A 25,278-nucleotide genomic window follows, 5' to 3' on the forward strand; every position below is an offset into this window, starting at 1 on the left:
ATCTGAAACATATCTAGACATTAAAAACACATTATTTTCCTATTTGCATTGTTATTATCTCTAAGTCCCAAAATATTAAGGTTACAAAATTCTGCTAATTTAAATAAAACACAAGATTCTCTGATCTACCATAATGCACCAATTAAATTCACCATCTGAATTTTCTATCAAACAGGCTTCTAACACATGCAAAGTGAAGTGTATATTCAAACGATTATTGAAATAATTTAGAGGCTGCTTTTTTTAAACGTTTATTTAGTTGATTATTTTGAAAAAAATGGGGGAAACTAGGTGATTTAGATTTATTTTTTTGTTTGTTTGTTTTCTGGAATTCTAGACTCAGAAACAAACTTCACAGACACTGAGGAAAGCCTGGACATAAATAGGTTTATTTTATATGTGTTATGTATTGGAACTTGTATATGATTGAAATCACAGAAGGGTTTCTATTGATTTCTAAAATGAGTTTGAAAATACCAATTTGAAAGATTGCTTCAAAGCAATCTTATATTTGTATAATACAAATATAGCTTAAGAAATATCTCTGTTAAAGTATATTATCACATTCAATTATATATCAAAACTGAATTGCCTTCATAAATTACAGATACTATTATTCTGTTTCAATGTAAATGTTTAGGCTACAAGAACTTTGAATTGAATAGTAAATTTTATCATTAGCTTAATGGTATAATCAAATAATATTATCAAATTTACACCAACAAGTAGAGGTGGAAAGATAATCCTTTTATATATGCAATCAATTATTGCAATCTAACTCCTTTTTATCTTTATATACTATGTTAGATAAAAATAACTTCTGAAAGTGAGACATATTCACAATTATGTTGCTAATTATAATCCTAATTGCATGTATGATATTAACCAAATGGAATCTTATATAAATTATATATGTAATTAATGTCACACCTATTTAAGAAAAAACCCAGTTTAGTTAGCACCTTGGAACTGGATAAACATGAATAAATATAATTACTTAGGGGTGCACATGCCAAAATATATTATTTCTCTCTTATTCTTAGAAGTTAATGTCACTAGATGCAAGCATTTAAAAATGCTGTCAAATTTAGAGAGTACACAAATATCCTAATAATTGACAGCTTAAATTTGTATTGAATTCAAGTAGTCAAGAAAAACTTGTTTTTGTAACCACCAGAGGGTGCCAGTGCCTGCAGCTTGGTTAATGTAATCTTTTCGTGATCTCTTGGTAGTGTGAACTTGGACATGGTCAAGCTAAAAATGTCTTAAGGAAGAAAATTAATAATTTCTAAAGAAATATTTTTGCATGATAACACCTAATTATGTTGGACACAATAGAATTAGTTTGTATATTTTTGGTTATGATTAATTTAACAGGATTTTACTCATTTCTGAATCAGAAACTAAATGCATATCATGTTTAACAAACAATAAAAAGAGCATTACAAAGCTGTTATCACCAGCAATTTATTTAGCACCGTATACTTAGCACCAGAATAGATATTGATAGTAAACTGTAATTGCAAAGTTATAATGAGGGTATGGTGGTTATAACTAATTTTCAGCACCATTAACCATGAATTGTTAAATAGAAGGTTTTGATTGACTTGTCCCTAGTCAAAGTGGCAGCATGATATGATTTTTAAAAATCATTTTGCATATGTTTAAATATTACTTCTCCCACATACATAGGGACAACAAACAAAAATACATATATATCTAACTAAGAATGTTAGACATTGATAGAAACCTAAGCTTAATCTCTAAATATTTTCATTATAGCCTTTCATCCCTGTCAAGATTTGCATCCTCTGGTACTTGAAACCTAGGGCATGGATTATACAAGGGGAGAATCTGGACCAAGGACTTAATGCTACATTCCTTCATGGACACATTCAAATTATCTGTTCAGCTTGTTCAGGATTGTATATTAATTTAATTTACAGGACGGGACCATAAAGCACTTAAACTGGCCTAAATGTGAATTGGATTTGCTTTTATAGCTCTTGTAAGTTTATTTAACACAGCATGTATTACTGAGAAAAATGTACATTGTTTTAATTCAAATAATCTGAGTAAATTGTATTGGTTCCACTTGCCATACTGTCTGGCCAACTCTGTGCTAAAGCTGAATGAATGTTTCCAGGAAGGTTTTGGATGAACATTATATCTCTGTCAACTAAATTTGGTATGTCAGTTGAATGGATCACAGAAGTAATGATGCTCAGACTACTGAACAGAAGCAATGATGACAATAATAACAATCTCTTTACCACATTTTAGAAGCAAGCTTATTTATCACAACCAGGAGCATTAAAGTTGTGTCTTCACGACTCGCATATAATTCTACAAAGAAATTCATTTAACAGCTAAGAATAATAGTGTTTCCAGTCTTTTGAAACCAAAGAAATCTATATTGAATCAGAATTGAGGGTTTTTTTCCTGCATAAAAGTATATGAAATATTGTATTATAGAGAGGACCAAAGTTAATCGTATGCCAATTACTATTCTGAATGAAGCTTTTTAAAATGAAAACCTTAGTATTGACTATTTGAAGCCACTTTACGAACACAACAACTTATATCCAGATCCTTTCTGCCTCTGGACATTACAGTGAGGAACAGCTAGCTCTTTTAGCACCATTGTTGCAAGCTGCGAAGACATAATACACTCCTCATACTGGCCAATTGCCATTGGCTTTAGCTGGAAAATAAAACTTTTCACATGTTCATTTTATATTAGTAACTTTTAAAAATAACAGAATAAAAATATACCCGTTATCTTTTCAGCTGAGTTGTTTATAAATAAATGTATCTCTATCTTGTAAGTTGGACAATACTGTCATGTAAGTTATAAGTGTGTAGGCCAGCCTCTTAATCTGATACGTTTGATAATTTATCTGGACTTTTGATGCATCAAAACCTTGTACATCAGATACTTTTTATCATAATAAATCATGGAATGGTGAGATTCCTCTAATCTGTTGCAATTCTAGACTTTTTAGTTAAATAAAAAATGCATTTATATAAACATTTATTATGTAACAGCTACTACATGCTACATAAAAAGCTGAGCTAAATACAAAGAAGACTCATACATAATTTCCACCAAAAAGTAGCTCATGAAAAACTTAATTTTTTCTCAGGTAAAAGTTAGCAATGATGATGATAATTTGATTATTCATAAATTTATATTTATGTCAATTTAACCTTGGTAAGAACCTCTGTGGAATGTGTAGCAAATATTACTTTTCTTCAGAACTGAGAAACATGATAATCTGTGTTTATACTTTTGCTGCTACTGCAGAACAGTCATAGCAAAGTGAGTGTGGAAATACTTTCAAAATCAATCAAGCAACTATCTCATTATAAGAGATTTCTTTCCGGTTGTCCTGATATGTTAGAGAAATGTTAGATAGGAACATGAATCACATTATTTACTTCTGCTCTCCATTTTATTTTCTAGAAACACTTGTTTTCAGTAAAATTAGCATATGCACCTACAAAAGCAGACTAGTATGATATAAAAACATTTGTGAACCATATTCAGTTTGCAAAAGGAATCAGGCCAATTGTTTGTCATCATGTAAACCTAAACTCCAGATGGTAGATTTTCCTTCATTGAGTGGATTTAATTAATGATCTGTTATCTTTCAATGCATCCATAGAGAAACTGCAGATATGTGGGGAATTTTAAGCTAGTAACTTCCTTTTGTCATTTGCATTCTGGAACTAACCACATTTACCTGTTCTGTAACTTTGGGGAAGCATACATATCCTTAGTTACACATACAGACATAACACACAATTAATGTGTCTTCAGATGTTGAATTCTCCCCTGTAAAAGTGATTTCATGAATGAAGAAGCATCCAGAATCACAAGTGGCCTTATCATACTGGCTTTGACTTGATATCCATAATCAAATATAATGAAGAATTAAAATCATTCTTCTATATATAGAAGTAAAATTTTATTATTAATCCTTAGCTATCATCAATAGAGAGTGACATGAACAAAGTCACAGCAGGTGTATATACAGGATCTTTACTGATGCTCAAAGACACAAGATGATCAGATTGACTTTAACTGGATGAAGATAAGCAAAACAATGAAGTGCTGGTGTGTCCTTTGCATCTCACGTATTTCTTTTTGGCATCATTCACCTCCTGCTGACAGACCTTAAGAAACACCAGTTTCCCAAGGTAGGGGAATTGCAGCTCTCCACCAGTTTTTCAGGTTTTGTTTTTTTGTGGAGTGAGCAGTATTTCTACTTCTGTAATAGTTCACACCTGTCTCTTGAATCTCACTTCTTATGGGTTTTATAAGTTTTCTTAGGGTCTTGCTTTCTGCCCTGAAAAGTCACTTCTACTAATCCAGGAATCTCCAGGCAGTTGATAATTCTTCCCTTCCTCTTCCTATGACAAGCACTGCAGCTACATTTTATGCTAATTAGAAGTTATTACAGTGTGACTTGTTGCTTGTTTCATCTATAGTTGAACACTGAAAAAAATAGTAACTTCATAGAAAAATCATCAGGATGCATTATTCCTGAACTAGTTGAAGGCAGAAATTATGGCTCGATCTTTTTGCATTATCAGAACATAATTGGCTGATTGCCTTGCACATAGTAAGCAGTGGCCATATGATTACTATTTCAATAACAGGAGATTAAACCAAAGCATGATTTGAAACTGATAAAAATTGAGCATATCCTTTGGTAAACCCAAAGAAGAGATGATATCTCCAGAATGATATCCATGTTTGATATAATTAATGTTATAATTCAACTATTGAATATAGATACTGCTGAGTTTTTCTTGCCATTTATCATTTTGGAGGTATTATAGAAATGGGTGCTGAAGATGTCCTACCATCTCATATACATTTTAGAATATTTTTGTTAATTTCCCTCATAATAACTACTGAACCATGTTATCTATATTTCATCATCTTTTATACATTTGCAAATTTGTATGTGTATGCATCTATATATATGACTCTTCAGGGAAAACTTAATTTTTTTGAAAAGCAAGTTTTGAAATGGTATGTAACAATTATGACAATACTACGTAACAATGCACTAACAGGCTTAGAGAGCAGAAAATAGATAAGGGTACTATCTGATTATTTCAAATGTTTAACAAACACGCTAGACAAATACTCAAATATACAATGAATAATAAAAGAAAACAAGATTATCATCAAATATGTATAATCTGTGCAAAACTCAATATATATATATAGATATAGATATAGACATAGATGTATTTATAAGTCTGTGAGTCCCAGAAACCACTATATTTCTTGGAGGAAAAGGTAAGCTTATTTAAACCAGTACAGGTAGTTTGATGTTACTCCTGGAAAACAAAGATTATCAGTACAAGATCCCCCGTAACTTGGAGGGCAAGCCGAACATGGGACTCCTACTTTATATGGTGCTTCTCCAATCCAATTGCCTCTAGAAAAAAAAAAAAAAAAAAAAAAAGGAGGGGTGATATTGCATTATGCTACTAACCCATTTTATTTTTTAAGATTTATTTATTTATTCATACAGAGCTGGGGTATAGGCCAGAGATGTGGAAGGTGAGAGGATTCACAAGGGACAGAGTGGGGAGCAGAACAGGCAGATCGAGGAAGTGCACTGCTGAGGGGAGCAGTGGGCAGGTCAGGAGAGGTCTGCCACGCCATGTGGCTCTCCTCTTGGACAGGCGGGAATCGAACTCATTTGGAAGTGGCTTAAGCTTCTTAGTGCAGTGCTTTAACCCCTGCGCCACCAGGGAGGGCCTTGCTACTAACCCATTTTTTAAAAATTAGATTACCCTTAAGCACATGATCACATGGATTGATGTGCTCTTTTTTTTTTTTTTTTTTAAAGATTTATTTATTTGTGCATACAGAACTGGGGTACAGGCCAGAGACTCAGGGGCAGTGAGAGACTTCACCAGAGACAGAGTGGGGAGCAGAACAGGCAGATGGACGAAGTACACTGCTGAGGGGAGCAGCGGGCGGGTCAGGAGAGGTCTGCCACGCCATGTGGTCTCCTCCGGGGCAGGCGGGAATTGAACTCATGCGGAAGTGGCTTTAGCTTCTCAGTGCTGTGCTTTAACCCGCTGCGCCACCAGGGAGGGCCTGATGTGCTCTTTTTAAGAAGCTTGTCGCTTTACTTTTAAAAATTTATTTCTTTTTAATGGAAATAATAGTGGGGTACCCATCAGGTGTTACCACCCTAGTATACCCACCACCAGCTTATCCATATTCCACTACCATAGCCCATTGTGCTTCTCTTCTCTTTGTGCTGCTCCCCACCTTGGTGCTTCAGTGCTGTAAGTCAGCTATACCTGTTAACTTAGTTACTTTATATTTCACAAATTAATGACACCATCTGGTATTTATCTTTTTCCTCTGATTTATTTCATGTAGCATTATCCCTTCTGGCTCCAGCCATAGAGGTGCTTATTCCACTCACCTCATCTCCTTCCTGGAACAGTCCTTCTAAATTGCATAGTCAGTTTTTACCTTTCAAAAACTCATGCTAACACTATTGTAAGGCTGATGATTACATTATGTATATATGTATATATATATACATATATATATATACGTATATACAAACATGTATATATATAATTTTATGTGAGGTATAAAATGATGAAAAACAACGATTTCATTATAAATATTCACAAGATATGTTTCTAAAGTAAAACATCTTAGGTTCTCAGTGTTCACAAAATGAGGAGGAGATATGGAACATTCCATTGCCATAGGAAGAAAAGAGTGATTTACTGACAGAAACAACTAAAGGTCATTTCAAAATATTTTCCCATATGTAAACTCATGGCTATTTTTATTTCTTAATGTTATTCTTTTTTAAATAACACTTAGTGCATTTAACTAAATTGCTTAGTATTGTCAGTGTTTTTTCTGTATCTCTACTGATGGTATAATCATAATCATACATTAAATTAGCTCATTAGGATAACTAAAAACAGGTACCATGACTTACTATTTACTGAATTATGAAGAAGATAATAACTATTTTCAGTACTATTATAAGAGCACTAAGAAAGAACAGTATAGTCAGCAATATGAAGGAAAGTAGAAAGAAGAAAGTATGGTTGTCATAATAAAAAGTCAGGGTTGAAAATAAGACAACTGTTAGTAATAGACTTAAATATCGAGCAAGTGGTCCTTGTCTTCTCTAAGACTTAAATAACACCCAAGGAGTAACTCACAAAGTACAAATAAAACACATGAAACTATCTGCCTCCATCAGATAAAAATGATTCTTTTATATATAAAGTATCTATAAAGGAAAATATAACTATAAATTAGTAACATTGATAAAAAATTCATATTACACAATGAAATGAGATTCCAAAAATGACCACATCTGCTTCATTTATTATGTACAGTGCCGTAAGATAAGCTTCTTTGCATTTAATTTGATGACACTACATAATTGCTTATTCAGAAACATACCAGCAGCTCATTTCTCTAACAGATCACTCCTTTACCCTGTATAAAGAACTTTTCTATCTCTCACTCTGTATAGCGAACCTTTTCCCTATCTTTACCCAGAACTACAACCATACTACTTAAATTTAAAAGTTTTCTATTTATTTTTACATACATTTTTGAGATTATAGGGCATACTTTTTTTAACAAATCAAAAGGTAATTTTATTGTAATTTTACTTATGCAGTGATATATATTAAGTATTATAAATTGTCACATAAGTCAATGATTTTACTGGATAGAAGATACTTATATTCAAAAGTAAATGTTATTTTTTTTGGCCTATACCATTTAATTTAATTCTCCTTTCCTGCCTCTATCTCTCACACTACCTTACCCCTCTGTCCCTACTTGTTTCCCTGACAAGCAGTTAGGTTTGGAGGGGCTACATATGGACACTGGAAGAGTCATAATAGCTATCAACCAGTATTTGAAAATTTCTTCCATTGCCTAAGTTTCAGAATAATGACTTTTTCTTATAATGAATATAACATGCTTATGCAATATCTAAATCTTGTGCACTTAAAAAGCAATCAGGTACTCAGAAATACTACAAATTGCTAACCCTGGCTAAGAACAGAAAAGTTAAATGACTGAAATAAATATATCTTTCACCATTTGGGTACTACTTGGCCTGTTTATGTTAGGAAGAAAAGTAAAGGACAAATGGGAAAATAAGCATGTGAAACTAATTATGAAACAAATGCACTAGTTTAAATTGTTTTCATAATGTAGACATACTCTCTCCATTTTAGTAATTATGAAGAGAGAAACATAAGGAAAATCATTAGTTTTCTATCTTTGCAAAAGCACTGCCCTGGCATACTATCATCTAAATGAGTAATGCAGTTATTTGTGAAACGTTTTCTCATTCCCCCTCCCTATGCTGGCAAAGCTGGAGAAAATCTTTGGTACTCACTTTGGAAGACACTAATCATGTCATAAATCCTCTGCACATTTTGGTATTTATTACAAGTGGGAATAGATTCGTGTATAAATACTGGGACATTTTATCATCTGAAGAGTTGTTATTAAGAGGACATTTTATCAAATGTCTACACACTTCTATCTGTATATTACAAAGAAAACTCGTAAATATGGTTTTATTTTATAATCTTTGATAAACTTTCATAATGTATTTTTATGTATGCCATGGGATAAAATTAGTGAATAATTTCTCTACTGAAATTTAGATCACAAGGCTTTAATTTAAAAAAGAATTCACATTCAAATTATCCTTGCTAGCAATGAATCATCTATGAAATGAGAAAACTATACTTTTTAATTTTACAATCTGGTATGACAGATGAGAATACTGCAGTACTAATAAATTCCCTAGAAGAGTCTTTTCTGTTACCTTCTGAACTATGAAAAGTTTGAATATACATAATTTATGATTACCATGATTCAAGAAAAATAGGAAAATGTAGTGAATTTCCATAGCTCAAGTTGTTATAGCTAACATTTTAGCCTAAAAGCCCTGGCCTTGTGTAAAGAAACCTTGCGGCTCATCGGTTTTTAAGTAGTGGATGAGGCTTGAGGCTCAGAGGTCTTCATAGCTTGGTTTTATTCCTATTATTTACCTGTTAAAAATATCTACCAACTGAAGGTAATGATCATCAAAAAAGACTGAGGAAGTAAAATCAAAACTGATACTTACTTGGGAGCATAGTTGCAAACCAAATAAACTGCCCGCCGCCATACAGAACCCCAGACATTCATGTTTTGGCAAGTGTGAATTGCACATCCTATCCTATTGGAGGTGGCCCAAACCATCTGTGAAAAGAAACCAATATTCCATTGTTGGAGTCAGAACTAAGAAAATGCATCTTTGACAAAACATTCAGAACATTTTAAAGCTATGCATAAAAAATTAAGACAATTGAAATAACCTGGGTATAATGAGTGCACATGGGGCCAAAGCATCTCATAGGACATCTGGGGTTGCAGTCTTGGGGATACGGGAAAGCATAATCTTTCACTTCATCGTACCATGGTTTGACCAATTGGAGAATAGAGCGATATCTAGATACCAAGAAAAATAGTGGGAACTTAGAGTACAGCAGTGGTAATATCTGGTGGACTTGTTCAAAACTATAAATTAAGTATTCTTTTTGTGGATTATTCATGTTTATCCAAGAGTATATGCATCATCATAAGTACCATCACTCCCTTAATGCAGTCCTTTGTTTTCCCAAGTAGTGCCAAGCATTAAAATGCCCCACTCTGGAATAAGAGATTCTGAGTTTAAGGCTATGTCAATTTACTTAAAAAAAGAAATGCAGTTATTTCAGCAATCGTCATTTATATCTTATTGATGCATGTCAAAAGTTTGTTCTGTGAGAATTTTCTGGTACAATTATTATACCATTATACCAGTCAAATTAGGTATACAAATGTAGTCACAATTCTAGAAGTCAATGCATTTTTTCCTTAAATTTGAACGACTATAATAACAGTATACCTGATTTTCATCTTCCATGTGGAAGAGAATAGGTCTTTGAAATGTTGGAAAGATAGTTCACAGAGGTAGAAGAAATATCCTATTAATAGGAACAGGTTTTCCCTGTTTATCATTGCATAAATTTGCAACATTATATATATATATATATATAGAAAAATATAAAATTTAACTTGCATTATACATACACATATAATATGCATAAATACATGTGTACATTATATACCACACTTGCAGAGATATGCAACTGTAGGAAACGCATATGTACAAGAATGACATCTGAAACAGTCAGGGTTTTTCTGAGTGCAGGATAAAAGAAACACACTTTCAACATCTTGTGATTTAAGTGAGGAATACAATCAAGCAAAAGTGTTCCAAAGTTAACAGGGAAAATGGTCTTTCTAGGTTCTTTAAATCATTAAATAATCCTTTCATACATAATAAATAGTCCTGGCCAAATGTCAGTACCTGACACACAGCACTCAATAAATATTTGCTGATATTACTTGAAATATATGTCACCATTGTGTAGATAAAGGACATCAGAAAATCTGTTTCCTACCTTCCAGTGCGCACAGATAGATTTTGGCCCAAAAATCTCAGTAAATAAGAAGGTCCGTGGTCCCAAATGCAAGTAGCTGCCCAAGCCTCTGCAGATTTTGCAAGATTTTCATCCCAAACCTGTGAAGGGGTAAAAACATTCAGCTGAACCAGGTTTGCTAATAACAAACAAAAAATAAAAGGACAGAAATAATGGTTATGTTTCCTAAAGTTCTTTCAATTCTTATTTCTGAGACCATTTTAACTTAAAAAAACCCAAAAAACTAAGACCATTATTACTCAGTAATGCATAAATGCATGTGCATAGATACAAATATATGTAAATAATAATAATGATAATGATTATGTAAATTTCTGCATAATAATGGTCTTATTTTATTGAACTAATTTTATTCAATATTATGCAATTCATTATGACCTTTGTAAGCAATGTGATTATACTACCAAAGCAAAAACTTAGTGCCAAATAGATTCACAATTCAGATGTCAACTTTAATAAAGAGTAGGCTAACAAAAATAACGTGTGTAGATGTAATTTGGGGATACCTTATATTGATCACCTTATATTGATACCTTATATTGATTAAATTTGAATCCCTCAAAGTCAATTGATTTCCTAAATTTCATCTTCATAGCAACAAAGAGCCATACCATTAATATACCTTAAAAATTAGATCTCCCCCAAGAGACTGCTCCCCTAACTAATAGCTGGTAAAATAAGAAGTGTGTTCAATGTCTCTAAAACTCCCCGCATCTCAGTATAAAATAGAAAAATATGATGCATATGTGAAATTTATGAACTTTCACATGTTGAGAAATAAGAGGTTAATATCAAAACTAACCAAAAAGTCAACAACAATATAGAATTTTAAAAATGAGCAGAAGGAACTAAACAGACATTTCTCCTAGGAAGATGTACAGATGGCCAACAGGAAAATGAAAAAGTGCTCAACATCACTTATTAGGGAAATCAATCAAAACCACAATGAGATAATATCTCACACTTGTGAGACTGGTTGATATCAAAAAGCCCAGGTAAGTGTTGGCAAGGATGCGTAAAATGTTGGTGGGTATGTAAATTGTTACAGCATATGCAATACAGTATGGAGGTTTCTCCAAATAATAAAAAGAGATCTACTGTATGATTAAGCAATTCTATTACTAAGTATCTACCCAAGAATATAAAAACACTAATTTGAAGGGATGTATCCACCCTATGTTCTTTGGAGCACTCTCTAGAATACCCAAGTTATGGAAATAACTTACTGATCTTCGATTTAGACAGAAAAAAGTAACCCAGGAACAACCTTTGCCCCAAACCTGCTTACAATAAAATTACTAACTGGGATGATTGCTCAGTCTTCAGCAATGGAAAATGCCAAATATATCAATATCTAGACTAACCGATTGGACTATAGATAATTTATTCATCTTAGCAGCTAGAGAATGAATACTTATTGGGAGATAGAGAATAATAAGCAAGGCTGATGATGATCATTCCTTACAGTTTAGGGGAGATATAGGAAATAAAATGTCTACCAAATAATTGCATAATTAAGTATTATAATACCTAATAAAATACATTATTATCTATTATGTAAAGAAACTCCAAAGTAGTTAAAGGCTGCTTCTTTAAAATGTTCTTAGTCAACCAAGTATATTCACAAATAAACATTGTTCATGTCATTCATTATAGGTATTTATAGCTCATCCCCATGTATTGTCTTTAAAAAAAAGTGCTGAATGAGTATCCAAGTGAATTTTGTGATGATACAGAAACAATCACTGGGATAACTCATTTTTACTTATTCTGTCAAGATTTTCAGCATATAGTCTCTTGACAAATAAGTGAGATATATATTTTACAGAGCTATGTTTCATGTCCTAAGCCATAACCTAAGATAATTCTTAGCACACAGTGTAAAGTTCTTACCTGACAAATAACTCCCAAACCTCCTAGAGAACTTTAGAGACAGGTAGCTAGTCTAATTATACAACTTCCAAATTATAATTTCTACATTGGGGGCCTTTCATGTATACTTGCAAAGTGATTCTGTGCTCTCCTGGTTAATAATAATTTATTAAAACTGTATTTGATTACTCCATCATTTTGATTGAAGGTAACTTTGGGACTCTTCTCTCCTCCCCCCAGCCCTACTGACCTCCTCTCTCCTTATATACTTATGCATTACATGGAAGGCTTAGGAAGAAGGGGACTTTTCTGTAGTTAATATATAATAGTCACTTATAAGCACTTGCATCAGTATTCTTCCTTTTAGTTTCACTCTGTTACTGATCCAAGTTTTGATAAAAAACAGCAAGAACATGTTTTGTTTTCATAGAGATGCCAATCTCGTGAAGATGTTTGTTCTTTGTATTCATAGAAGACAGAATTATGGGTGGAAGAGGTAGAGGAATTGTCTTGTGTGTTGCTCTACAAATAGACCAATATTATTTGAGGGTGACAATCACAGGGGAAGGCAATATTTATTTTGAGGATGACAATCACAGGGGAAGGCAATATGTTACATGGATGTGAACACAGAATTAACAGATAGTTTTCATCGTGCTTACTCAGAGGTCATGGTGATTCTAGATGACTGTTAGCTGACAGAAGTAACATGCTGGAGAAATACATATATATACCATTCTGAAAATCTAAAATGTTGAGAAAAAAATTTAAAAATATGCAAAAGCAAGGTAATCCCTTTCCATAATAATAGTATCAAGTCTGTAAGATACACACCTGACCTATTAGCAACTTATTTCTTGAATAATGATATGGCCTAGCAAGAGTATGTGCCAGAATCTGCCAACACAACTTTAGGTTGCATCCCCAGGAGAATAAATGGAGAATAATTTGTCGCTGCTACTCGGCAGTGGTCAGGTGACATCACATACATATTGGACTCCAACCAGGGATAACAACTGGGTGAAAGGCATTCCTTATAGCCACACACTGCTTCCAGTTTCCAAGGTAAACTCATTGGCTCCATTCATGTACATGTATGGTTTAAGGGCTGGGGAGCTTCTTATCTTTTCCAGGATTTTTGGAAAGTAACCAATCTTTGTGCAACCTTTCCTGTTAACACTCAAGATACGAAAGGTGAGGTGTATAGGGATTTAATATCGGAGTTCTGGAGGTTAAGAAAGACTTGGGTGGTTGAAAGACAGAGGTCTAAAGCATAGTCACAGCCTTCAAAGACTTGGCTTAATATTATAATGCAGAGTTTTCCGATATTATTAGGCCCAAGATTTTATTCCACATGAAGAAATGCTTTTTAATGTTCAGGGATATTCTCAGGGAAGGAAATTCTCAGCTAATAGGCTTAAGAGCCTATTAATTAAGAATTCATGCGCATCATTTTGATATACTTGCTCCATGACATGCAAATATACCTGTAATCTCCAAGCTCTGGATTTCCTGTCTCTAAATGAGGAAAATTGTCCTCATCTCTCAAGACAAAAGGAGATAGTGAATGTAGAGTACTGAGCACCGTTCAAGCTGGGGGAAAGGGGCAGGTGGGGGAACTATACTTAATAGTGAACATTACTTTTATTGAAAATCCATGCACTGTGGTGGTAGTGGTGTCCTGAACTAGAAAACCTCCTGCAGTGAGAAGCAGAATGAGGTGCACTTTTGATCCTGTTATCTGACAGCCTGAAGTCTAAGAAATAACAAGCTTTAATCTCAATTAAGCAAACAATCAGATAAAGTGCAAAAAGATAAACCCTGAAGCAAATAAATAATCAGGAACAGAATTGTATATAGATAATGAGCTCAGCAGGATGGGACAAGGGGGAAAGGTAACATCCACTGGAAGATAAATATAAGAAAACATTTGGCAAGTTTAAAATCTTAAATCCTTTAACAAGCTTAATCTTCAGATTTTAAGGCCATTGATTGATGGAGTATAACAACAGTTCTCTTTTCCAGGGAACATAATACCCATCAGCTATTATTTAATATTGTGATTGAAAGCCAGAATGATATTCTCATATATATATATATATATATATATATATACACATACATATACATATATATGGTCATATATATATATGGTTTTATATATATAGGGTTATATATATATGGTTTTATATATATATATGTATATATATATTTTACCATTACCAACTCAATATTACAATCATCTAAAAACTGATTTTTTATTGTCAGACTATCCTGTGATATGCATGTAAACTCCATATCTTGCCAATTCTCATTTGGTCAAAAGAATTCAAATGCCTTTCCGCCTACCTACTGCCTGCTGAAAACATGATCTTACTGGAATGCAGAGAGACAGATTTGGTTGAATGTTCATATTTTATGAAATATGAATTTGATGCACATTTTAGTAAAACAAAACAAAACAAAACAAAACCAAAATTGTGCCCTTAAGTAACATTTCCAGACTATTTCAGTTTGGAGTATGTAGTGTGAAATTTTAGGAGATTTCATGAAAAATTGAGTTTAAAAGCACATATTGTTAGACATCTTTCATATTCATGCCCCCAAATGCTCGATACCTGATTTTCTGACACTATGGGTAACACAGACTGGAAATATTCAAAGCCCATCTCTCCAAACCTCAGTTTAGTATATATTTTATGCCAAATATTTTTCTTGACCAGTTTTAAGCTGTTAGTTTTAATCTACCTTGCTCCCTTCCCCACACCTTTCAATGGAAATTCTCAAAAAAACAGATAAACATTTCAAGTTTATAGCTATTTAATGGCCATTGACTTAGTTTTAACTGACTTTCAGATCAACTAAATTCATGCAACCAGACCAATCAAAGTAGTCATTATCTAGTTTTCTGATGCCCTTTAATTAGTCCTGTCTCCCCCAACTCCCAATGAAGAACTTTTCAGAAGCTACCTAGGCTTCTGAAAAGGATTTAATTTGTGTTGATTTAAGAGTTAGTTCACATTCACATAAATAAATAAAAGATAAATGAGGGCCCTCCCTGATGCCACAACAGGTTAAAGCACAGCAATATGAGGTGGTCTGCTGCTACTGCCAATACAAGTTCAATTCCCAGCCAGCCAGGGAGCTAACCCACAAGGCTTGGCAGACCTTTCCTGATCAGCTCATTGTCCCCTCAGCAGTGCATTTCAGTGAATCTGTTATTCTGCTCCCCGCTCTGTCTCTGGTGAATCCTCTCACTTTCCCCACATACTTCTAGCTTGTACCTCAGTTCTTGTATGCATAAATAAATCTTTTTAAAAAAAATGAAACATTCTTGCAAAATTCAGGAGAGAGGGTAATGGACTATGCTGTAGGACTATGGCTATTTTGAGGGTGATGTGTGTGGCTACAACACTTAAATGAGAAGATCCTATATCTCTAAAATACACTGTTGTAAACTAATGTTATCTCAAAAAAAAAAAATTTCTAGCATAGATTCCCAGAGATAAAATCATTCCATCCAGGTGGTCTCCAAGACACAACACCCCATCCCTGTTATGCAAATGGTCCATTTTGATTACCCTAGCATGTTCCCATCCAAAATTCTTTGTTGTACAATAGCTACTTTTTCAGTGTCTATAGTTGTGTGCCCCAGATGATAAACCTGCTGAATTCTACTCTTTATTTTGTTTCTACTAACTTAGAGAAATACAGTTGTTCTGGTCAAAAAAGATGGCATCCTCTCTGACTGCTTCATCATGTAAATTTTCATTCTACTTCATATAAATCATTTAGTCCTATTGAGTTGATCTCTCAATTCATTCTGTCAGAGCCCCAGAGTCTTAAAATTAATTGAAGCTTTTGGGCCCTCCCTTGTGGCTCAGCGGGTTAAAGCACAGCACTAAGAAGCTAAAGCCACTTCAGCTTGAGTTTGATCCCCGCCTGCCTCAGAGGTGATCCATATGGTACAGCAGACCTCTCCTGACCCGCCCGCTGCTCCCCTCAGCAGTGTACTTCATCAATCAGCCTGTTCTGCTCCCACTCTGTCTCTGATGAATCTTCTCACTGCCCCTGCACCTCTGGCCTGTACCCAGTTCTGTATGCATAAATAAATAAATCTTTAAAAAAATTAATTGAAGCTTCAATTATCTCTCACTCATGCTGTGTCATCACAGCATCTTGTGCACCCTGCCTTTATGGTTGTCTCTCCCTCACCCCATTTTACGCTGTGATCAGAATGACTTTTCTGAGCTGAAGATGTAATTAACTCCCCTGCATTTTAAAAACCTTTAATAACTGCCTTTAATCTTAGAATAAAATTAAAATAGGGACCTCCCTGGTGGTACAATAGGTTAAAGCGCAGCATCATAAAGTTCACTGCAGCTGCTTCACTGCAAATTTGATCCCCACCCATGGAGGTTTCCCACATGGTGTAGCAGACCTCTCCTGACCCAACCATTGCTCCCCTCAGCAGCGTGCTTAGTCGACCTGCCTATTATACTCCCCGCTCTACTTCTGGTGAATCCTCATACCGTTCCTACACTTCTGGCCTGTTCTGGACTAGTTCTGTGTGCATAAATAAATAAATCTTTAAAAAAAATGACTAAAGGTGAAACAAGTTTTTGCATGTCTTCACCAGCCTCATTAAACGTCACCTTTTCTTTAATACACTAAATCCAGGCCACATTTTAATCCATGGCTTCAATTTATCATGGATCTTCTTAGAACACCCTTCCACATCTATTTCATGTTAGATTTTTCCTTCACTTCCTCCTGTATAATTTCTATTTATCTTTCCTATTTGATAGTTAAGATCATTTCTTTGTGGGAGTTTTTCTTCCTTCTTTACCCTGAGTTCAATACTGGGTAATGAATGACCCGATTGGTGGCAAGACACTGTATTTTTGCTGCTATGGCACTCAGCTCACTGCTTTCTCACTTTCTTGTCTTTCACAGTTCTCCCCATCCAAGAGTGTCTCTTCATTCTCCCTGAATCCTTCAGCACACATGCCATGCTCATGAATAAATATTGTGGGATAAGTGGTTGAATTTTGAATGACTCTTGCCCACCAGACTACCATAACCACAAGCTCCTTATGTGGTAAGCTTAGGAAGGGTTAACAGACTCCTTCCAGTTTTTCTACAAATATTTACTGAGTGTTCTCTGTTTCACAGAGAACTCACTAGGAGCACAAAAAATTATTTTTCTGTACCATATTATGTGGTCAACAGTCATGTGCCACCAAAGCTATGTTGAATACTAGGAAAAGGAGTCACCCTATAGGTAGCTTGCATGTGATTTACAGCTTTTCTCTCTGCCACCTGATAGTCAGGTTTTGAATCATGGTAATGTTTCAAATATGGTCACAAAAAAATGTTCTTACCCTCAGCTAACCACATGTGGAGAGCTGAAATTCACATACAAGTAATACTAAATAAGTAATACTAATCAGTGTATACGTTGGAAGAGAATTTCTACAAAATGTGTTTGGTCTCTCTTTGAAGCCAAGACACTTAAAAATAGGTGAATAGGAATGCAGAGTTCTGAATGTGCTAAAGAAATGCCTTCCTATCAGTCTTTCTCAGTCTGTTGCTGGTTGGTAACAGTTCTCAGAACTGTTTCCAGTGGTCATAAAAGCCTTCATTGGAAAGATATAAGTTATATCTGTCAAATTCCTTGTGTCTCTAACAAGAAAATTAAGTTATCTTCTCTAGTGAGAGGAAAGTTGCCATCTGGGACAAAATTAACAAATGATAAAAATAGATACCACAATTATTTGATCAACTATTGAATTAAAAATGTAATTTGTACATTATTTACATTCTCTTCCACATACAGCCCAAGTAAACAAAATGAGCATTTTTCATTATTACTAAGTCATAAATTATTGTAGGCAAATAGTTTGGTCATTTCTCAGGATAGATTAATCTATTCTCCTTTATTTATTCAAGTCATTTTTGCTTATACATTACTAACTACTATGACTTGATAATTTTTTCCCCACAAAAGCAGCAGAAGCCTTTAGTTCTGCAAATAGCATATGTAGGCACCAAACAAATAAAATAGATACTGTTATCATTATAGCTATGCTGACCTCTTAAAATCACATTACAATTTTTTTTTAGTTCATATCTATCATTACCTTCATACTGTCATCATCTGTCTTTCAGCTTTTCTATATTCTCTGTGAAGACTGCCATCTCATGCATTACTTAAGTTGGTTGTTCATATGTGTCACTGTATATAGGAGTAGGTTTATGGCTCCTCATCTCCTCATCATTGCCTAGAGAAGCTATCACTGACTCAGCTATTGCCACTTCTCCAGTCACTTTTACTGCCAATCTCAACTCTCTCAGTTTCAGCATCAGCATTATAAAATGCAGCTCTAACCCAGCTCTAAAACTTTCACTGTTCTCTAGTTGTTTTTATAGTAAATGATTCACAATATTTTCTAAAATTTCTCAAAAATAGGGCTAATATTAGGTTTTTCACTCTTTGCAAATTTCTTCATGCATTGTTTTACCTAATATAATAAGACCCTTTGAAGCTTTTTAAGATTTTGCCTTGAAATCTTATCATTTCTTTCTTTCTTTCACTTCTCCATGGCTATTTACTTTGACCTCTCCAATTACATCAATCTTATATAGCAGTGTATTATACTATATTATATGATTAGGTTTTGATTGGGTTTTGGTTTTTGCTATTTCAGTGGAATTTTGAAGACAAAGATTTCTGTTATCTTTGGCTTTTATTCTTTCAAAGGACTTAAAGTTTTTAATTAATTTCTTCAATTGATTTGAACTCAGGGATAGTCTACAGATTTTTCTCCATGTGTGAGTCTTGCAATTTCATTCTTTGGGGGATAATTCTTCTTCTAAGAATCTAGTGTGGTTTGTGGTTTAGAGTCATGCTTTAAACTGCCCTTAAGAAGAATGAAAAACAGCTGGTGTCCAAGGAGTTCTGGAAATTAGTCAATAAACTAATTGTAGCACAGAAGCCAAACAAAAAGAAGTTGACTTGCATATTTTAAGCTCTCTCTCTCTCTCTCTCTACATATATTATTATTATTTTTAAAAGATATTGTGCTTAAAAAATTAAATGCTTCTAGTGATGTTTTTTACTAAAATTTTGGAAGTTACAAAGAAATATTATACAACTATAAGATTGTCAACACTTTCATGTTCAAATTGCTTCCCCTTTATTTAGTCAAGTGTACACTAGTGTAACTAAGTACTCAGAGAAGATGACATCACTTAATCTTAAGGGACTTTTAGAATTTATGAGAAACTTATTATTTTTATTTTAGTATTGTAAATAGTGAGAAAACTATTAATATAAATGATATTGAAATTGACACTATTTATAAACAGCACAATTCACAGGGATTTCAACTAAATAATCAAATAATGGTGGAGCACTGTCCACATGAATTGTCCATGAAAACAGATGCACAAAGGAGAATAAACATACATAGCACCCTGATAGTTTAAAATTGAGAAGTTTATAAGAAATATACAAGTAAATTTGGTTTTGATGAGATTAATACAATGGGCATGAAATATAGAGTGGATTAAAAGAAGGCAAACATGGCTATGCGTAAGAATCAATTAAGGTCATAAACTACAATAGAACCCTGAAAGGGTAGGTTTATTGTCACAGGTTATGTTAAGGAGGAGTCATTAGAATGGGAGAAAATGGCATGAGGAATGGCTCAGAGGAAGAAGTTGTGGATTAAAGGGATTGTAAATCAGGCTGGTGCCATTAGAACAGCCCTACTCTGAAGACCATCTTCTGAGCTGTTTCTGTGGGTGGTGACATCCCTCACTGATGTGGGTAATTTGAACACATGACAGGTGGACATGTCCCTTGTCTTTGAGCTGCATAGTAGATGTCGGAACTGAGGCTGCTTTCAGATGTCTCACAATTCAAATCAATGGTGGACAAGTTGAAGTGATAGTCTTCAACTGAGATTTATATTTCTCACCGGACCCTGAGAATTCCTCCCCTGGTGTTCAAGCTACCTATTATACTTACTTTCCTCAAAGTTTCTCTGAGTTTTCATGAGGGATCCAGACACGTTATTTCAAGTAGCTAATTCCAAGATCTTTCCAGCTTATGACATTTTTTTTTTTTTTTTTTTTTTTTACTTAACCAGTCAGTTTTCTCCTGCCTTAGAGCCTTGGCCCTCACTTTCCTTCCCTTTGCGTGGGATGGTTTTTCTTTATCTATCAGTGTGGCTCAATTCCTCACCTCCTTCCAGAACACTCTCAGTGAGCTCTTTCCAGATCACCCTATTAAATTTCACAATCTCGCCACAATGAGATTCATTTCTCTTTATGACCTTATCAACCTCTAATGTATGATATGATTTATTTATTTATCTCATTTACTGTCTAGTTCTCCATTCAGAAGACCAAAGATTACCTATTCATGAATATATCACCAGTGCTTAGAAGAATGCCTAACAAGTAGTAATTATTGCATGAGTAGATACATGTGTGAATGAACTGTACATATTATACCCATAATAATAATTTGAGATAATAACTACTTTTCTCATTACCTTTACTGAGTTAAGGTAAATTTATAAAATTCCCACTATAGTATCATTGTATCAGGTTATAAAAAATAAACCATATATAATAATTCAGGTTCTTTATAATGATGTGATTGTGGCTAGGAAGTATTTCCTAAACCTAAAGTGTAGATATTATACCATTCTGTTTCACACAGAATTTGATGAATAATTTTCTCACGATCACTTTCTAGAAAGTTTATAACTGTTTCTTATCTTTTATCTTGAATAGGTCATCACTGGCAGCCTTACATAAGAAGTTTACAGAAACCAACACAAGTTAGCATTTGTTAACATCTATCTTGCTGTCAGCTATGGCTTAATTGTTCTAACCCTCAATCATTCATTACTTCTTGTAATCATAAGTGGCAAATTCTCTTTGAGTTTCATATTACAGATGATGAATATGAAATGCAATGAGGTAATGAATACATAAATGTTTGATTCCAGCACTGGGGTTTAAACCCATTCATTTAGATTCCAGAACCTAAATTCTTAACCATAAGACTATATTGCCCCTCAATACAGTCATACATCAGGACTAATCACATCTTCTTTTCCTTTTTCTTTAAATAACTTTGGCAAAAGACATTTTCATAGTGCCTAAATTGTACTTTTATGAACTATGACTAACTTACATCTGCCAAATCTTTATTTTTCCTGTGACTCTGACATCTGCAATTAGTCAGACTTTAAAAACATTTTTAAATAAGCTCAATTAATTTAGATTCTTTTCAAAATTCAAAACTTTAGGTCAGCACTTATAAAAACTGTTAGGGGTACCACCAGCTCCACCCCAACTTACAGATACCACACTTGTCTTCTTTGTCTCAAACCAGCTCCAAGTTTTGCTCTTACAAAATTTTGCATAAATTCAAAACCAGAAATAAAGAAACATCTTTAAAAAGACATCTATATTATCAATACCAGCTTTAGTGTTTTTTTTTCTTCTTCTTTTTTTAACTGCTATGTAACATGATTTAAACTTAGAGAGCCTATTTTTAAGAGAGATCAAGGAATGTATTCATGGCAAGTTGGAACACTGTGCAAATGTGCTGGCTTCACTGTTATCTGAACGACAAAACATTAAATCATGAGGAAAAAGTCAGCATGTTCTCTGAAAATACAAATAGATCAGCGTCAGGAAGAGCTTTGTCCAAGAAAGGGAAAAGACACCTCTGGAAAAGACATCCAGAGAATAAATCATGCACATGAAACATATAATCTTCAAACGTTATTTGCAAGAAATGTTTTAGCAGATAAATATAACTGATAGATAAACAAAGCACAAAAATGTGTCATGTGAATTTTTTAAGTGAACCTTTCAAATATGATCACTTAGCATACCCCACTCTTTATCTATGTTTCTTATAAAATATGTGATACTTCAATAGTTGTATAACTCACAAAAGAAAATAAGACTCCCCCACCTCTTTTAATTCTAGGATAGAACAGCTCTTAAACAGGCACGTTGGAGTTAAAATGTCTAAAAAGATCCATCTCTCTCAAGATATAACGACTTGCTGGTTTCTTCCAGTGTACAGTGTAAAGAAAGCTTTCTCACTCACAAGTCAAAGTAAACAAATTTTCTTACCATGTATTCCATGTTTGCTGCTGGTGGGAACACTTTGCCCCGAACTTGATTGTGATAATTGAGGATAGCGATCATGTCATTCTGCGAAATGTAGCGCTTCCGCCTGGCTTTGGGGAGATCCGCAGAATCTAGTTGTGCTTTTAGAGCCGCTTCAATCTCAGTGAAATTATTGGTTGGCGGGGATGAGTCAGTAGAATTGAGTAAGGCAATGGCACTTGCTTCATAGAGAAGAGAGAGCAATAGTGCACTGCTGAGGGCACAGATGGCTATCATTTTGAGGGCTGGAGAACAGGCCACCAAATGTACTTGGCTTTAAAGCAGAAAGTAGAGTTAGGGTCTAGGAGGGAGAAAAAAAGAGGACGGGGCTATCAGTTTTCAAAGACATTATTTGGAAACACTGCTTGATTTGATGTTGTCCCCAAAAGTCCAAGCAAATTTTGAACTCAAGTCTACAAGACCACCCAGAGTAGTCTCTATACATTTTACTGGGTGTGTTAAAGCAGATGCCCAAGAAAGAAAAATAAGCAGCATGACTACTGACCCTAAAATGAATGTGAATTATTTGCCCCACATTCTGAATCACAGAATGCATTACTGCATATTTATGTTCAAAGGAAAGCATTTAAAATTGCAGTTCAGTGAAGAGGAAAAATGCATCACAGGTAACAATAGAGAATATGCTGATAATGTCTCCCAGACATATATGGACACCAAATGATAGAACACATACAAAAAAGTTATAATAATCCAACCTCACTTCTAAAACATTATTAAAATGTGAGCTGCTTTAAAATCATTGCATGCAAAATAAACTTGTTGAGCTAAGTAGCTTACCTCTGCACAATGCCAAAATGAATATACTGTTCTTCCAAAAATTTAAAGTTCTTTGCTAGGTTGTAGCATGAACTTTTGTAAGAGGAGTGTGTCTCATTACAAACTCTCAGAGAGCAAAACTCTGCAAGGTTTGAATGCTGCTGGCTACAGGAGCAGCTAACAGCTTTTATATGTCACAGTTAGTAACGTCCAGAAAAGGCAGTCTTTCTTAGGGTCTTTCCTAGCCAAAATCAAAGGGGAGGGGTTTGGGATAGAAAAAAAAAACAGTGATTGGGTGGCAACCTTTTTAATGTGGGTGGTGAGGAAATTGAGTCACACCCACAGCTTACAAAGTACAAACCATAAAAGACTAACCCCCTTGTTTCTGGGCTTCTGCCTTCTCTACAAGTGGTTAATTTTTCTCCTTAATTTCCTGGTTCTCATACAAACAGAAAACAACAAAAAAAAAGTCGAATTCTTGAAAACACAGAGTAACAAGCAGTACATTTTTTTTAAGATAGTAAATGACAAGCTGATATTAAATCAAGAGCAAGCTGATATTAAATCAAGAAATCAGCTCACAGATTTACTCTGGGTGGCCACAAATATGATTCAAGAGTGATGCCAGGCAAATCAGTAGTAGCCAAACTATAGCATATGATATTAGGATAATAGATGCTCAAGTAGTTGTACTTACTTTCTCAATGTGGCTTTTCCCTCTATTTTATGTATTTATTCACTCTTTCTCTTGTTCTGCCTTTACCTCCCTTTCAGTACAGAGTGAAGCAGCAAATTACCTGCCTTTCATCTGCCTTACATAAAATGCAAATAGAGAAGCTCATGACAAATGATAGTAGCCAAGATAACATCTGTTTCAGGTTTAAGAGCATATAGTTGTAATTTTAAGCAGAGAATGGCTTGGTCTCTCAGGAAGTGTATTGGAGGGCACAGCACAGAGGCCATGAAGAATTTTAACAGCTGCCAACAGTAAGTTCTTTATTAGAAAGATGCCACTGAAGCAAAATCTATGTCTGGTAAGACAAAACCCAAAAGTGAGAATATCGGGGAAATGTGTAAGGAAATGACCCTCAGAACTGCCATGTGTCATGACAACATCAGAAAACATGAACCGTCACAGCCAGTGGCATTGGGATCCTGCAGAATACAAGTGTTCAGTTTAGAAACTTACTCTACATACATCAACTTGTCCAGTTTGCCAAGGTGATGCCTCTTGCGTGCTTCAGCAGGCAAAGTATTATGTGAATTTATATTCATCAGAAATGATGGTCATGTGGTTAGGAAGAAGCACAGTGGACTACAAGCCAAGTTTCCTGGGCTCAATTCCCAGTTGGGTCTCCAGCAATATGTGTGGCCTCATGAGTGTCGTTTAACTCTTCATGGGTGCATATGAAAATGGGAGGGAAAAAATGCATATTCCATGACAAGATTGACAACATCAAATTCCATCTGAGAGCAGTAAGGTGTTTGAAATAGAAATACCTCTGAGTTCAGTGTACACCAAGAGATGCCATCTTAGATGTCGATAATGTGCCCAAATTCAGATTTTCTTGTATTTAATGCGTATTCAGCTCCTACTGAAAGTGGTCATTTTCAGAATGCTGAACTTGAAAAACTGGAAGCTGTAAACCTGAATTAATTAACACTGTAAAATTGAAAAGGCAAGAACATAGGAGAACAGAACATAAGCAGGAATGGTACAAAACAGAACAGCTTGAGGAAAGGCACGTGGTTGCTCACAGCTGCAGTTATTTAACTGGAGCTGTCCAGCGAGGGTCTCACCCCTTCAGAAAGTACTCTGGTGCCTTAAATGAATTTCAAGGATGT

The 25,278-nt window shown here is 34.4% G+C and overlaps 1 protein-coding gene across 1 annotated transcript; it reads right to left on the reverse strand.

Annotated features, from left to right (window-relative positions):
- Nucleotides 1–5,284: 5,284 nt before the first annotated feature.
- PI15 (peptidase inhibitor 15) lies at nt 5,285–22,912 on the reverse strand. The gene is made up of 5 exons (XM_004679788.1): nt 22,621–22,912; nt 10,540–10,658; nt 9,409–9,541; nt 9,177–9,292; nt 5,285–5,459 (listed from the first exon to the last, which is right to left on the reverse strand). Exons 1-5 carry the CDS (start codon nt 22,891–22,893, stop codon nt 5,324–5,326), a joined length of 777 nt encoding a protein of 258 aa, XP_004679845.1. The 5' UTR covers nt 22,894–22,912; the 3' UTR covers nt 5,285–5,323.
- Nucleotides 22,913–25,278: the final 2,366 nt, after the last annotated feature.

This window comes from Condylura cristata, unplaced genomic scaffold, assembly GCF_000260355.1.
Source record: "Condylura cristata isolate star-nosed mole 26May11 unplaced genomic scaffold, ConCri1.0 scaffold00009, whole genome shotgun sequence".
In the NCBI taxonomy this organism is placed as follows: domain Eukaryota; kingdom Metazoa; phylum Chordata; class Mammalia; order Eulipotyphla; family Talpidae; genus Condylura; species Condylura cristata.